General features: G+C 46.4%; 4 protein-coding genes across 4 annotated transcripts; 2 read left to right on the forward strand and 2 right to left on the reverse strand.

Annotated features, from left to right (window-relative positions):
• Nucleotides 1–1,182: 1,182 nt before the first annotated feature.
• On the forward strand, nucleotides 1,183–2,580 carry CNA00010 (expressed protein). The gene is made up of 6 exons (XM_024656125.1): nucleotides 1,183–1,522; nucleotides 1,585–1,721; nucleotides 1,797–1,904; nucleotides 1,990–2,112; nucleotides 2,215–2,422; nucleotides 2,485–2,580. Exons 1-5 carry the CDS (start codon nucleotides 1,258–1,260, stop codon nucleotides 2,401–2,403), a joined length of 822 nt encoding a protein of 273 aa, XP_024512088.1. The 5' UTR covers nucleotides 1,183–1,257; the 3' UTR covers nucleotides 2,404–2,422; nucleotides 2,485–2,580.
• Nucleotides 2,581–2,685: 105 nt separating this feature from the next.
• On the reverse strand, nucleotides 2,686–4,718 carry CNA00020 (expressed protein). The gene is made up of 6 exons (XM_566435.2): nucleotides 4,447–4,718; nucleotides 4,092–4,148; nucleotides 3,906–4,022; nucleotides 3,781–3,845; nucleotides 3,136–3,472; nucleotides 2,686–3,074 (listed from the first exon to the last, which is right to left on the reverse strand). Exons 1-6 carry the CDS (start codon nucleotides 4,620–4,622, stop codon nucleotides 2,864–2,866), a joined length of 963 nt encoding a protein of 320 aa, XP_566435.1. The 5' UTR covers nucleotides 4,623–4,718; the 3' UTR covers nucleotides 2,686–2,863.
• A 628-nt stretch (nucleotides 4,719–5,346) lies between these two features.
• On the forward strand, nucleotides 5,347–9,307 carry CNA00030 (cation transporter, putative). Its single transcript, XM_566436.2, has 5 exons — nucleotides 5,347–6,901; nucleotides 7,006–7,527; nucleotides 7,614–8,280; nucleotides 8,339–8,518; nucleotides 8,668–9,307. Exons 1-5 carry the CDS (start codon nucleotides 5,552–5,554, stop codon nucleotides 8,916–8,918), a joined length of 2,970 nt encoding a protein of 989 aa, XP_566436.1. The 5' UTR covers nucleotides 5,347–5,551; the 3' UTR covers nucleotides 8,919–9,307.
• Nucleotides 9,308–10,614: 1,307 nt separating this feature from the next.
• On the reverse strand, nucleotides 10,615–12,339 carry CNA00040 (calcium-binding protein, putative). The gene is made up of 7 exons (XM_024656126.1): nucleotides 11,683–12,339; nucleotides 11,526–11,634; nucleotides 11,469–11,475; nucleotides 11,352–11,422; nucleotides 11,049–11,293; nucleotides 10,943–10,991; nucleotides 10,615–10,881 (listed from the first exon to the last, which is right to left on the reverse strand). The coding sequence occupies exons 1-7, from the start codon at nucleotides 12,273–12,275 to the stop codon at nucleotides 10,852–10,854; spliced, it is 1,104 nt and encodes a 367-aa protein (XP_024511806.1). The 5' UTR covers nucleotides 12,276–12,339; the 3' UTR covers nucleotides 10,615–10,851.
• Nucleotides 12,340–12,441: the final 102 nt, after the last annotated feature.

Here is a 12,441-nt window from a genome sequence, read left to right on the forward strand (position 1 = left end):
TATAGCTTGCTGATGGACATTCGTGAGAGCATCCAAGGAGTAAAAAGTATTCGTAATGGAGTGTTTACCAGTTGACTACCACATGACTGCCTATGGTTCCGAGTCAGCTACAAAGCCCTCTACAATACTTTACCTGATGGCTGCCTCTTCGCACTTTTGGTGTATTGGGCCAATGTCTTGACTGAGTTCCGATGAAGTGATAAGTAGACGTCAAGAGAATACAAAAAAATACTATGGCTCAGAAATTCTGATGGAAGAAGTATAGTCTAATAGCTGAAAGTGACGGCTGAGAAGTATAGAAGGAGATTAAAAGAAAGACAGTAAGACAGCGGGACGTGCAGTGATAAATAAACATTTTATTTATTATTATCATTCGGCCAGCAGCGGGGCTCACCGCCGGCAAGCGGACCATTACCTATTACGTACTAGCTACTAGAGCTATGCTCCATAGTAAAAGGTCATATACTACAAGGTCCATATGCATGACTTTCGACCTTGATGATAATTATATGTACATGTAGCCCCAAGTCAGTACTATCCAGCGGTGGTACTCTATGCATTGGATTCTACTCCATGCAAGAGTAATAAAACACAACATCTAATCGACGATTAGTAAAACTAATCCCATAATGAGCACGCTTCTTAGCCATATTAACGGAACCATTTTTACATTTTTTAGAAGCATACTTATAACTATACAGGGGTGCAATTTCAACTAAGTGACCCAGAGGTGTAAAGAATGCATATACGGTATTTTTGGATGCACGAACCTGAGCCCAGTTCAATGATACAGGTTTGAAAGCCATACGATGAGTTTTAACCGAGTAATATGGAATTGAAAACACATAGAAAGTGGGACGTCGGGAGTACTGGTTGCCCGCTAACCGCGATTAAACAACGAAAAAATGCAACCTCTATAACCCCTGAGCCTGGGATCAGTTCAATGGTACAAGTTTGAAAGCTGTACGATGAGTTTTAAGCGAGTAATATGGAAATGAAAAACACATAAAAAGTGGGACGTCGGCAGTACTGTTTGCCCGCTAACACGAGCGATACATGCGTGGGAGCTGTGAACGGCTCGTCCGGTCGCTATCCATTACCGCCACATTGCGATTTTCCGAAAACGCCGCAACCATGAAACCAGCCGAGCACTCCCATCGCGTCGTATCTCAACAATGCAACAACGTCGGGCAGAGGGCACCTCCTATATCAAGTCAGAAGGTCAACAGACTCCCTTGTTATGAAGACCCCCTTGTTATGAAGACCTACCCATTAGCGCTCGATCTTTGGGATAGCGGAAGCTCGGTCATCATTCGCTCTGCGACCGGGACACGCATAGCGTCTTTTCCCCTGGACTTCATCAGTCGGGGAGGCGACAATAGCTGGTCATATGTTCTGTACGTTATTGGCCAACTGATCATACCTGAATCGAGCCGAACCGGGATTATCAAAGACGAACATGGTCGGGTCCTTGAACCAAACGAATCTCCGTCCGCTGGCGTGTTTTTCTTTTCTCAAGTGGGCAAGTTACCCGGGGATTTATACAACGATAAGAGGCTATCCGCTGACTATAAATTGTGTTAGCTGATCCAGATCCGCAGTTGGCACAAACCGATGTTTCCTTTTCCTCAGGTCCTGAATACTTCTCTTCCATCAAGGCTCCCAACCCCGAGGGGAGTATTTCCACCCGATCTGATTCCAAGAGGTCCAGCGTCAACCAGGTACGTGAATGTTTTCTTCTTTAGTGGTGGGGACCCTATGCTTGTCCCACAGAACTGCACTGAAGTGCCCTTTAGTCGAGATTTTACATTTCTCTTATTGCTCGAGATGGCACCTGTGTGGTCTCTGGCGCACATTGGGAATCGTGCACCGCTTCTCACATTGTTCCAGCCAGTCGGCCAGATGTATGTTCCTTGTACTTCGTCCCATCCGCGATTCAACTTCGCTACGAAACACCTTTGTGCGGCCATCACTGACTGCAGTCGGTAGATATATGACTGTTTCTACGGCGATGGAGGCGGTTTACCCATGTTTCGTCCCTCCGCTGGTCTCCTGCTTCGTGACGATTTGCATCACGCATTTGATCGCCTAATGTTCTCTTTTTACCAGAAGGTCAGTGATTAATAAGACCAGTGGGCCATAGATGACCCATCTATCGGTGTTTTCGGTATATTTCATCTCTATGATCAGTATAGGCTGACGCGGGACACGTAGGACGGCGTTTTATATGTTCACTGCTTCTCCATGGCTTTCCAAGGCGCGTCCGAATACCACGGAAAAGCAATTCCGCCCAATTGGTTTCGTGCAGCATCCCGTGACCTGCCGGATCCAGTGCTTGTCGAGTGGCATTACAGCCAATGCCTCAAAGCCCGGATTCGAGGCTTCTCCGTTGACATGCTGTGATGCATTGAAGACTGCTGCTGTGCGTAGGTTGGCCCTCGCAATTGAAAAAACTGGCAAGGTTAAACAAGTTCCGCCACTTAGACCTACGCCTGCACGGCCTGAATATGCACAGTACGACCTGAGTTGCCTGTTTCTTCTGAATGGCTCGATATCTAATGTATGCATATCACGTCTACCCTGAAGCTGCAACGAATCCAAACCTATGGACATGAGGGCAAAAATCATAGTATGAATGTTGTGGGGTATATGGCACAGCACGGATCAATCTAATAAATATAAACACGGGCCAAATGGTTGCATCGCATTCTATCTACTTCAATGGCTCCGTCTTTTGTATATTAGCTGCTCTACGAGACGACTCATATTTCCCAGTACACGGGACCTCCTTCATTATGTCACCCTTTGTCTTCATCCTTGCCTTCCTCCCATCCTTGTTCCTTCCTCTCCTGCAAAGGTCCTCCTAAAGAATAGCCTGTGCGTTTGGTGGACTTGCAATACCTCCAATAACATTCAACGGCATACTCGTAAAGAAGAACGTCCACCTCCTGATCTCCTCACATTTCTTCGCCAGCTCTGCGAGGTCAAAGAGTTCGCCAATAGGAAGGCCCCAACCAGAAATAAAAACTTGATGTGCGGTAAGCTGCTGTGAGGGCCAGGCTTCGTATGATGGGCTGGAAGACGGGGAAGGGGGTTAACGAGAGCATTCAGTCTAGAAGGGAACACGGGACGTACCAATCAGCAACAACCGCAGCTATCCCTTTCTCCCAATGCCATTTCAAGATCTCCTTCCCATGCGCAACGCCGCAACTCCCATTAACTTCTCTCTTCCTCAACTGATCCCTCGTCTCCTCGCTCAACTTCAATAACTCGTCCGTAAAACCGGTTCTTACAATGAGGATATCTCCCGGCTGGATGTTGACTTTTGACTCTTCGGCACAAGCAATGAGGATGTCGAGGGAAATGGTCGAAGATGCTGAAAAGGGTGATAAAGGAGGCAAGGAGTGACGCGAGAGGTAGAGGGGAATGTCAAGCAGGTGAGCGCAGGAGGTTATCGGTTTTTGGGCAAAGTCTACAGGGAGAAAGATGTCAGCTAAAGAAAGTGAAGATAAACAGTAGACCACAAAAATGGTAGATAAACAGAAGAGGGAAAGGCGAATGGTAAAGATGATAGAACGGAAAGAGAGAAAAGGCGATGATAGCGGCGGACGGAAGAGAGGAGGGATGGAGCGGGGACGAATAGAAGAACAAATGGAAAGGCAGAAATCAAAACAGAAGACACAACAAAAGAGAAGGAACATCAATGAAGAACAAAGAATGGGAAGAAAGGGCCAAAATTGGGTTTCGAAGAAGAAATATTTTTAAAAAAAGAAAATGTACTGTGGATACCAAGTTTGGTGATCGACGAATCGCTAGCTTCCTCCAGAGTCATACCATTATAGAACCTAGTGAATTGGCGGTGTCAGCCTTATAGATACGCACGAAATTTAGGTGGTGAAAATTACCTATATTGGCCTTCCTCAGGGAAATGTTGATATGGATAGTGCTTGAGCCCATCCCACTGTGTGGACGATTGGGTATTGAACGAAAGTTCGTCGTCGTTTGAGTGACCGCTGCAAACGCTATCGAATTGCAATATATTTTAATGCTACTTGATGACATGTAAACAGTAGCATGATAAATCTGCTTACATTTGGCGTTCTAGACGCTTTCTGGAGGGATGAGCTGGGAAGAAGTTCATAGGCAAACTGAATATCGCAAAAAGGCTCGTTAGCCAGTAGCCCTTTTGATCGCATCAACAATTTTTTTTTTTTGCTCTCGCTGTCGTTTGATCCATTGTCAACATGCAAAAATTAAAATGACCAACTGGCAGAAACCCTCATCAACCTAGGAGAAATAAAGATCGCAAACATCATTCTTCCGCCACATCACTACCCTATAAGATCTAAGATCCTTCGACGTCATACTCAAGATGATTTGACCAACACCAAGGTCTCAAATTCCGCATCCCTCGAAAGTCATACGATCTCAACCATATAAACTCACTTGAGATTGATAGAGATTCCCTCTGTGATTGTATCGCGACCTCTCTTGACTGCTTCCTGGGTGATGAGGTGTAGACGACCGAGTTCGTCCTCCGAGCCGTACAAACCCCAGGCATTGTAAGGTGGACCCGATTTATCGATTGGGAGTGAGTCGAAGGGCGGAATAGCTGGGCTCATCTCAGGCAATATGGTGGGATTGCCAAATGGGTAAAATTAAATTGAGAAACCGAGAGGGGATAGACATGGGGAGATGCAGATATTATTGACGATATATCGGTGGACGAGGGCGCGAGGCGCAAGCCCCCCGGCCCAATTGCCGAGGGATGGATTCCACATCAAGTGGATTTCTTTCCTGACTTAACATTACGTACTAGCTTCGTCTCGGCCAACACAATTATTATTACACTCTACCGTTCTTCGCTTCTAATTCTGGTCATGAAACTGAGCCAGCGGCAAGTATGGCATGTCTTCAACTATAACAGTGACGCGCGGGTTTTACCGTTAGACGAGCTCATTAATTAGCCAATTCCGCTTATTAGTATATATAGGTAGGAGACGTTATTATTATTACAATCAATGAAATAGGTGGCATATTCTGCGAATCAATTTGCTTGTTTCAAAAATTGGGCATACTGGGCAATTTTTTTAATTCAGATTTGTTGATCTCTGGGTCTGCTGGTCTGTACTTTACATCTAATCATACCTCTAGTTGTGGATACAATACGATGGATACAAATGACTAGTCGAACGCGTAATAAACGCACGTTTGTTAATTGACGAATGGGAATTTCCGTAATAAGTTAAAGATTAGATTAGCGGTATCAAATTTGAAATAAGGATTTTTTGCCTCTAGACCTGTACCGAATTGCCGTTGTTGACTTTTCAGTTCTTCAGTTCATCTTTTCGCGTCACACAATCAATCATTTTTATATATATCAAGTTCCATATATTTACCTTTTAACTTCAGCGATACTTCACACAGCGCGCCGATTAACAAATTATCCCAATCCAGCATCAACCGATGGTCAGGCAACTCTTTCTCAGCGACGCTGTCGCCGCCCTACACAAAACTGCCCATCCATGAATCCCTCTGAGAACTATCAAGCATGCCCAACTCCAGTACACAGACCGTGGTCGCCATAGACTACGCTCAGACACCTTCACGACATCTGCATTCCGACACCCATCAAATTCCCAATTCACGCCCCTCCCCAATTCTCACACACCACACACCTGCCCGCATTGCGCAACCAGAATTCGCGGAGCTTTTGACACCTCTCAAGTTCCGAAGACGCAAGCTTCAACCGAGACCAGATCAGCAACCTACTTCTCTCCCTCTTGTCGCTGGTCCTTCTCGTTTAGGATACTATACTCTTGAGGGGGATTTATATCGAGGCTCCGCTTATGACCCCACCCAACCTCCACCGGCAAATGCCACTGCACAGGTTGACGATGATGCAATATCGCTAGAGACGGGGAGCACCACGAGCTCTACCTCGAACTGGTCTTGGGGTTCGGGTAATTTTGATCGGGCAATGGCGGTAATTGGGCGAGTTGGAGAAGCTCTAGGTGTTCGTCGAGGTAGCGCAGGCTCTTCTTCCTCGGATTCATCAGCAGGTAGCTCGGATATGGAGAGTCTCAAATCTCAAGCCACAGCACCGAGGAAAGGTAGAAAGAGAAGAGGGAGTTTTATGTCCGGTCTTAGTCGGCAGGCGTCTCGAGGAGGTGCGGAAGGGGTCAAAGCGAAGCACAAAAGGGAGCAGTTGCCGAAGAGAAGACAGTTCACACTGCTGGTACCTCCACCTGCATTACCATCTGGAGATGTGGATATCGGTATTCCATCGACGATAGATCCACATGTCTTTGCTGAAACCGAAAAACTCCCTGGGGATCGAAAGGGAGACAAAAACTATCCCCCAGACCGAGTCATCACAACCCCCTCCCTGCCTACCGTTCTCGACAAAATCCAATCAGTTCGACTATCAAGTGGCTACTCTGGTATCCCCAGTTCCGTAGGCAACACTCCACCTCAAACGCCAGGTGCTTTCCCATCTAGTCCAACCCCGAATTTTGCATCGCGTGTTCCTGTCAGAAGAGGGGGTTCTGCTCCGGGGAGAAGTCGGAAATCCGCTGGATTCGTTAATCCTCCTGTCCCTCTCCTACCACAAACTCAATCCAGATTGCAGTGCCGATCCCAATCTGCGGCGTCTTCTCGCACGGCAACACAATCACGACTCCATACATTAAGAGGTGCGGCCGAATCGCTCTCTCCTATCAGGCCGAAATCCGTCTCTGATTTATTAGGCTTGAAGTTCGATGCGGAGTCTATGAAAGAAGGGACGGCGCTGATGGAGAGCAAAGTCGGGTTGGAGTTGAAGGGAAAGTCGAAATCAAAAGGATGTTGGTGGTTAGACGTTTCTTGCCCTACATGGGAAGACCTAAGAGAAATCGGCGAGGTAAGTCACCATTCTCTCTTTCTTACCATTACGCTCTTTGCTCCATTCCTTTTATTTCATGTACATGGAAAAGGCCGTGCTAACAACTTCTTTCCGGTGGATAGTTACTCAGTCTTCACCCCCTGACACTGGAAGATGTCCTCCAACAAGACCCACGCGAAAAACTTGAGCGGTTCGATAAACTCGGTTATTACTTCCTCGTCATTCGCGCTCTCGATGAAAACTATTTCAAATATACTCCCGGTTCTTCTATATCATCTCCATCGGTCCAGAGCGGGAACAGCAACGGCAAAGGGGGTGATACCCAAACACCCAAGTCGACTCCGTCAGAAAAAGAGCTTATCGACGAGAAAGAAGGTCTCAGTCAAGGAATGGATGATAGGAGCGGCAATAATAGGAATGAGGATGGGAATGAGCAACGACAGGATATCGAAGGACTAGAGTATAAGAAGAGCGAAAGGAGAAGAAGAGGATGGGGTATGGGCCGAGCCCAAGGGAAAATGACGGGGAAAATGGGTGAAAAGGTGGAAATCATCGAAGATAGACCAGGAAAAGAAGGATTAGAAGGTGTAGGTGTGGGTGCTGTGAATGTTTACCTTGTAGTATTTGCCGATGGCATCATCAGCGTGAGTCATCAATTTTTACCGGCACCCTGACTTATAAATGGAAAGTGAAAAAGGAAAAGCTGACGTTTGACATACATATGATTTAGTTCCATTTCGATGACATTTCCAAACACACCAACCGAGTCCTTGATCGGGTTCTTACTCTCGCCAACCCAGATCATGGCGCTGACTGGATTGCACACGGTCTCCTCGACTCGATCGTCGACGCCTTTTTCCCAATCATTCGCTATGTAGATGGAGCAATTGATGATATTGATTCATTGACTATTGACCCTACGACAGATCCCAAGAAAACGACGGCGTATCTGGGTCTCGGGCTAGGGAATGTGATGGCCGGAACAGACGAAGACGGTAGTGAAAGATTTAAGCAAGGTGGATTAGGGAATGGGAATGAGGGAAAGCGGGACGGTCTCTGGCGGACTCCCGATCATTCCGCAACACAACATATCTCCGTGCGCAAACGCCTGCGAGCCTCCTTTCCCCATTTTTACCCTCCTCCCCGAGTCCTCCGCACATTCACATACCTACGCCTATTCCTTCTTCCTACCTCATCTGCTGTGAAACGCAAACATGACCAAGCGCCCAAAACGGTTTTCGGCAGATCGACCATGCTGAAAAACATGACGGACATGAGAAAGCTGGTGACTGGCTTGACGAGGCTGTTGAGTGCGAAAGGAACAGTTATAGGGAGGTTAAGGAAGAGAGCAAAAGAGGAAGGCGGGACTGTCGAAGCGTATATTGGCGACGTCGAAGGTGAGATCTCGCCCCTTATCCATGCGTTCATTCATCTTTGTGTTAACTTCATTTTTAGACCATATCCTGCTGTTGCAAAACAGTTTGTATCACTATGAATACATCCTCTCACACTGCCAACCGGCCTACCTGTCTCATCTTAATGTGTCTTATGCGTTTACGAAAGGGAGAACAGATCAGGCAATCTTGGCGCTGTCCGTTGTCGCGATCTCTATCCTGCCAATGCAGTTTATCACCGGTGGGTCCTTCCTCGTCCCTTATTCTCATCCCTTGTCCTCATTTTTATCATTGCTTCACAATCTTTTGTCTATTCGTTCTTTCCTCCATCTTTCCTTTTTTTATTTCTTTCTTTCCTGTGACTTACTAACTCTTGCTTTCCGTCAACAGGTCTCTTCTCAATCAACGTCCATGTCCCCCACAATGGCTGGATTCATTGCCCCACGGACACTCTGTGTGAACCCGACGGTTCTATGTCTCCCTTCAATTATTTTGCGGCGATCGTAATTGGCATCGCGTTGGTGGCTTGTTGCATGGTTAGCGTTATACGGTGGTGGAGATGGGACGCGAGGAAGAAATTTGGGAGGTTGAGAGGGATTGAGTTGCCAAACGCTTGGGATGGATTCTGGGGATGGGAGTAGATGCCGATAATGTGGAAAGAGGGCATAAAGCCATTAGAAGACGACGTTCATTGAAATGAGAAAATACCGAAAAGGTGAAAGGAAGATTGCGAAGCGAAGAAGCCGGCGTAAAGTTAAGCACATTACGAAAGAAGGATTGGATTGGTTTACTTACTCATCGTAGAAACTTCACGAACATTATCATTCCATCATATAATCATTTAGAAAAATGATTGGGTTTTGTACATATTATATGCGGCTTTATAGTTTATGAACTTCGCACGATGTCGCATATGATTTGAAGAGCAAATATTAACCTGATATACCGAGGATACGCGAGTAATGGAATGTCTATACAAGTGCTTAAATGGTTCATAACGTCTTGCTGTTTTACTCACTGGACAAACAAAATATGCATAACCTATGGATCTTCTTTCAAAGCTCCTTTTGCAACCAAGATAGGTGTAAGGAATGAGAGTAGGAAGAGAAAGAGAAAGACGGGGAAGTAGTTTGGGGGTGCAGAGGAGAGAGAGGAAGGGAAGGAGAGAGGAAGAGAGAAAGGACAATGTGAAGAGGTGCTAGGGAAAGAGAAGGTGAGAGCTCAGGATGTAGGGAAAGTGTGAGAAAGCTTGGTCAGCTCGTAGAGCTAGAAAGATATAAAAAGGCGTAGCCTTTCGAATATAATAATACATTGCCGCAAGCAGCTTGATCTTCTCAAACACTCCAGTCTACCAGATAGATGGTCTAAACTTAGCGCTCCTAGTTCAAATTGAATACAAATAACCGAGGACATCGAAACTGTAGTAGCGTCAGCAGGTGTTTTCCGACCTCTACGACGGAGGACAACAGTAAGTGGCACCGCTACAACAATAGTTGTGCCGTTTTCCACAATGACAGATGAATGTTCTCCAACTACAAATTGCTTTGTTGCATCTAAGTAAGCCGTGATAACTACCTTATGAAGGTAATACGTAGGCGCCTAATCCATCTATGAGTTTGCAAACTAAATATCGGATCTTGGGGCAGGCAGAGATGGGGGAGGGAACACACGATGGGGAGGCTAGTCTTGATCAACTAAGTGGATTATCATATATAAATTCCAACAGTTAACAGTTACTCAACGGTCCTCTCTTCTGACTTGTCATTCTCAGTAGGATAGCATAAGGAGTCGGGGCGATACATTGAAGATGGAAGTAGTAAAAATAAATGGAGGTAACCGAACGAATAATAAAGCTACGTACAGTTCGCGCCTAGTCGGACTAATCTGCGAGCCTGGCCAGATCTCGTCTCCCAAAGATCTCCAAAAGACCAATCTATGACAGACTCGTCCCAGATCAGCTCAAAACATCCCTTTCCTCGGGTTGCGAGCAAAGTCGGATGCGACGTTGCAGAGAATGGTTCAACTGGAAACCTTAATATCTGTCTGGTACGTGATAGAGACGACTATGATGTTGTGCGGGGAGGTGTTGTGCGTGACAATCCACCGGGTTGACCAAGACGAATTTAGCACGATTGCTTTCGGTGTGACTATCCCGAGTGCTTTAAACAACGGACAGTGTGCCATGATAATTTGTTATCTTTACTGATGTACGCATGAAATGGCGAGGGAACTCGAATGTAAACATAGTGATACTTTGTACCAGTGTTGCAAACCACTGGAAGATGATACATAGACCTGCAATGGACTGAAGAATTTGTAGCTTAAGATGATGTGGCTGTCAATAGATAGTCACAGCATCTGTCGTTGCAATATAGTCGTTCATGCCAAGATAGCAAAAGTCCTATCATAATCATTTTCCCTCCTTAATAATGCAATGTTGGATTCTCTCGGTCCTTTAATCATATAAAAACAGTATTGGACATGACAAGATACGACGGAGGGTAATGGTGAGACGGTATCGCGTTCGAGGGGAAATGGGGGGAAAGGTACAAGACGAGATAGATTGAAGGGTGTTTAGCTGGGCGCATCGAGGACGATATCCATCTATGTGGATGAAAAGGAGTAATCAGCAAGTGAAAACGATTGGCCACCGGTCTCAACTCACATAGTCGTTGTAGGCAACAGTGATAAATCCTGTATTTTCAGGATCAAGTCTATTGTAACCACGTCAGCTCCCATCTCAAACCAAATTCAGCAGCAAAAAGACTCACCGTCTGAATGCCTCAGTATAATGCTTGACTGTCACACAAGCCAACAAGAACCTATCAAAACTAATCCCCGGACGCGCCGCGACTGTCTGTCCAAGAGTTGATGGTGGGGTAAACCTTTTCACGAGCTTGGCGACCAGTTCGGGAGGAAGGGAAAAGCCGAAACCTTGTAAGGCATTAGACAGTTCCAGGCGGTCGATGAGGCCTGAGTTGTCGCGGTCAAAACGGCGGAATATACCATGCCAGTCCTGTGTGCAATACACACGATTAGCGTGAATGAAGCTAGAACCATAGTCAAAGATGTACTTGAATATAGCGATAAAGTCCTTCGAATTCTTGGAAATTGATGCTCCCGCTGCGGTCGGTGTCGAAGATGTCTGCGGGATGTCAGAAGTGGTTAGTCGCGCCGACATCGTTACCTACTCATCAACTAGGACAAAAATCAGTAAATGTTTTGCATTAATAGGCTCATGTACTCACCATTTTGACGGCGTCTTCTCTCGCTTCCATCCTCGCATCCTTTGCAAGCAGTCGTTGCAGATCATATGCATGTAATTGACCACTTTGAGAGCTATCAAACTGGCGGAACCTATCTGCAGGTCAGAATACGTCCTACGTCAAAGATGGCAAAACTCACATGTTCTGGAGTTCTTGGTCCTCTGCTGAAGCAGGGGGTGACACAGAGTGCTGATGAGCTTGTTGCCACTGTTGTTGTTGCTGAGGATGTTGTTCAGGTTGCTGTTGCTGAAATGGTAGTTGGGATTGAGACGGATGTCCCAAAGCTAACCCCTGAGCCTGAGGCGTCGGATTATTCCATTGTTGCTGCTGCTGCTGTTGCGGGGGGGTCGAAGATTGCGCTAGATGGTATGCTTGAGGTTGTACAGATGGGTCGTTTTGAGTCACTTGCTGCGGAGTTCGAGCATAATTCTGATGAAGATGTTGAGGACCACTGTAAGCTTGCTGCGGCTGGTGCGGATGACCAGGGTGCTGTTGTGAAGATCCATTCGTATATTGCTGGTTGTATCCAGGCTGGAGAGTAGGAGGGGGAGCAGGAGACTGTTGCTGTTGTACTGGCTGCAGAGGTTGTTCGGGCTGGTTCGCGGCTTCAGCCTCCGCTCGAGCTTTGGCTGCTTCTTCTGCCCTCTTTTTCGCGTATCGCTCTTCGTACCGTCTTCTTGCTTCGGCACTGACACTGCCGTACGGGTTGGGAGCACTGATATACTGAGGCATGCTGTTGAAAATGGCTGAGGAAAAGTAGATGTATACGTATTGTACGTATAAGTGCGAAGTCGGATTGCCAAGGTCACACCAAAAGCCCAAGAAAGGAGAGTCGTCGCTGTTTATTTATTGCGTGTTTATCCTTTCTTTTCTTGTGATGTCATCAAAAGAGAATCTG

This window comes from Cryptococcus neoformans, chromosome 1 (assembly GCF_000091045.1).
Source record: "Cryptococcus neoformans var. neoformans JEC21 chromosome 1, complete sequence".
Classification (NCBI taxonomy): Eukaryota; Fungi; Basidiomycota; class Tremellomycetes; order Tremellales; family Cryptococcaceae; genus Cryptococcus; species Cryptococcus deneoformans.

Coding starts and splice junctions, on each gene's coding strand:
- CNA00010 (XM_024656125.1), top strand. CDS start 1,258: ATGAAGACCTACCCATTAGCGCTCGATCTTTGGGATAGCGGAAGCTCG. Junction 1,523..1,584: donor GTTTTTCTTTTCTCAAGTGG/GCAAGTTACCCG, acceptor AAATTGTGTTAG/CTGATCCAGATCCGCAGTTG. Junction 1,905..1,989: donor TTCCAGCCAGTCGGCCAGAT/GTATGTTCCTTG, acceptor TGCAGTCGGTAG/ATATATGACTGTTTCTACGG.
- CNA00020 (XM_566435.2), bottom strand. CDS start 4,622: ATGAGCCCAGCTATTCCGCCCTTCGACTCACTCCCAATCGATAAATCG. Junction 4,023..4,091: donor AAGCGTCTAGAACGCCAAAT/GTAAGCAGATTT, acceptor GCAATTCGATAG/CGTTTGCAGCGGTCACTCAA. Junction 3,473..3,780: donor CACCAAACTTGGTATCCACA/GTACATTTTCTT, acceptor TTCTCCCTGTAG/ACTTTGCCCAAAAACCGATA.
- CNA00030 (XM_566436.2), top strand. CDS start 5,552: ATGCCCAACTCCAGTACACAGACCGTGGTCGCCATAGACTACGCTCAG. Junction 7,528..7,613: donor TTGCCGATGGCATCATCAGC/GTGAGTCATCAA, acceptor CATATGATTTAG/TTCCATTTCGATGACATTTC. Junction 8,519..8,667: donor GCCAATGCAGTTTATCACCG/GTGGGTCCTTCC, acceptor TTCCGTCAACAG/GTCTCTTCTCAATCAACGTC.
- CNA00040 (XM_024656126.1), bottom strand. CDS start 12,275: ATGCCTCAGTATATCAGTGCTCCCAACCCGTACGGCAGTGTCAGTGCC. Junction 10,992..11,048: donor TATACTGAGGCATTCAGACG/GTGAGTCTTTTT, acceptor TGGTTACAATAG/ACTTGATCCTGAAAATACAG. Junction 10,882..10,942: donor CTGTTGCCTACAACGACTAT/GTGAGTTGAGAC, acceptor TCATCCACATAG/ATGGATATCGTCCTCGATGC.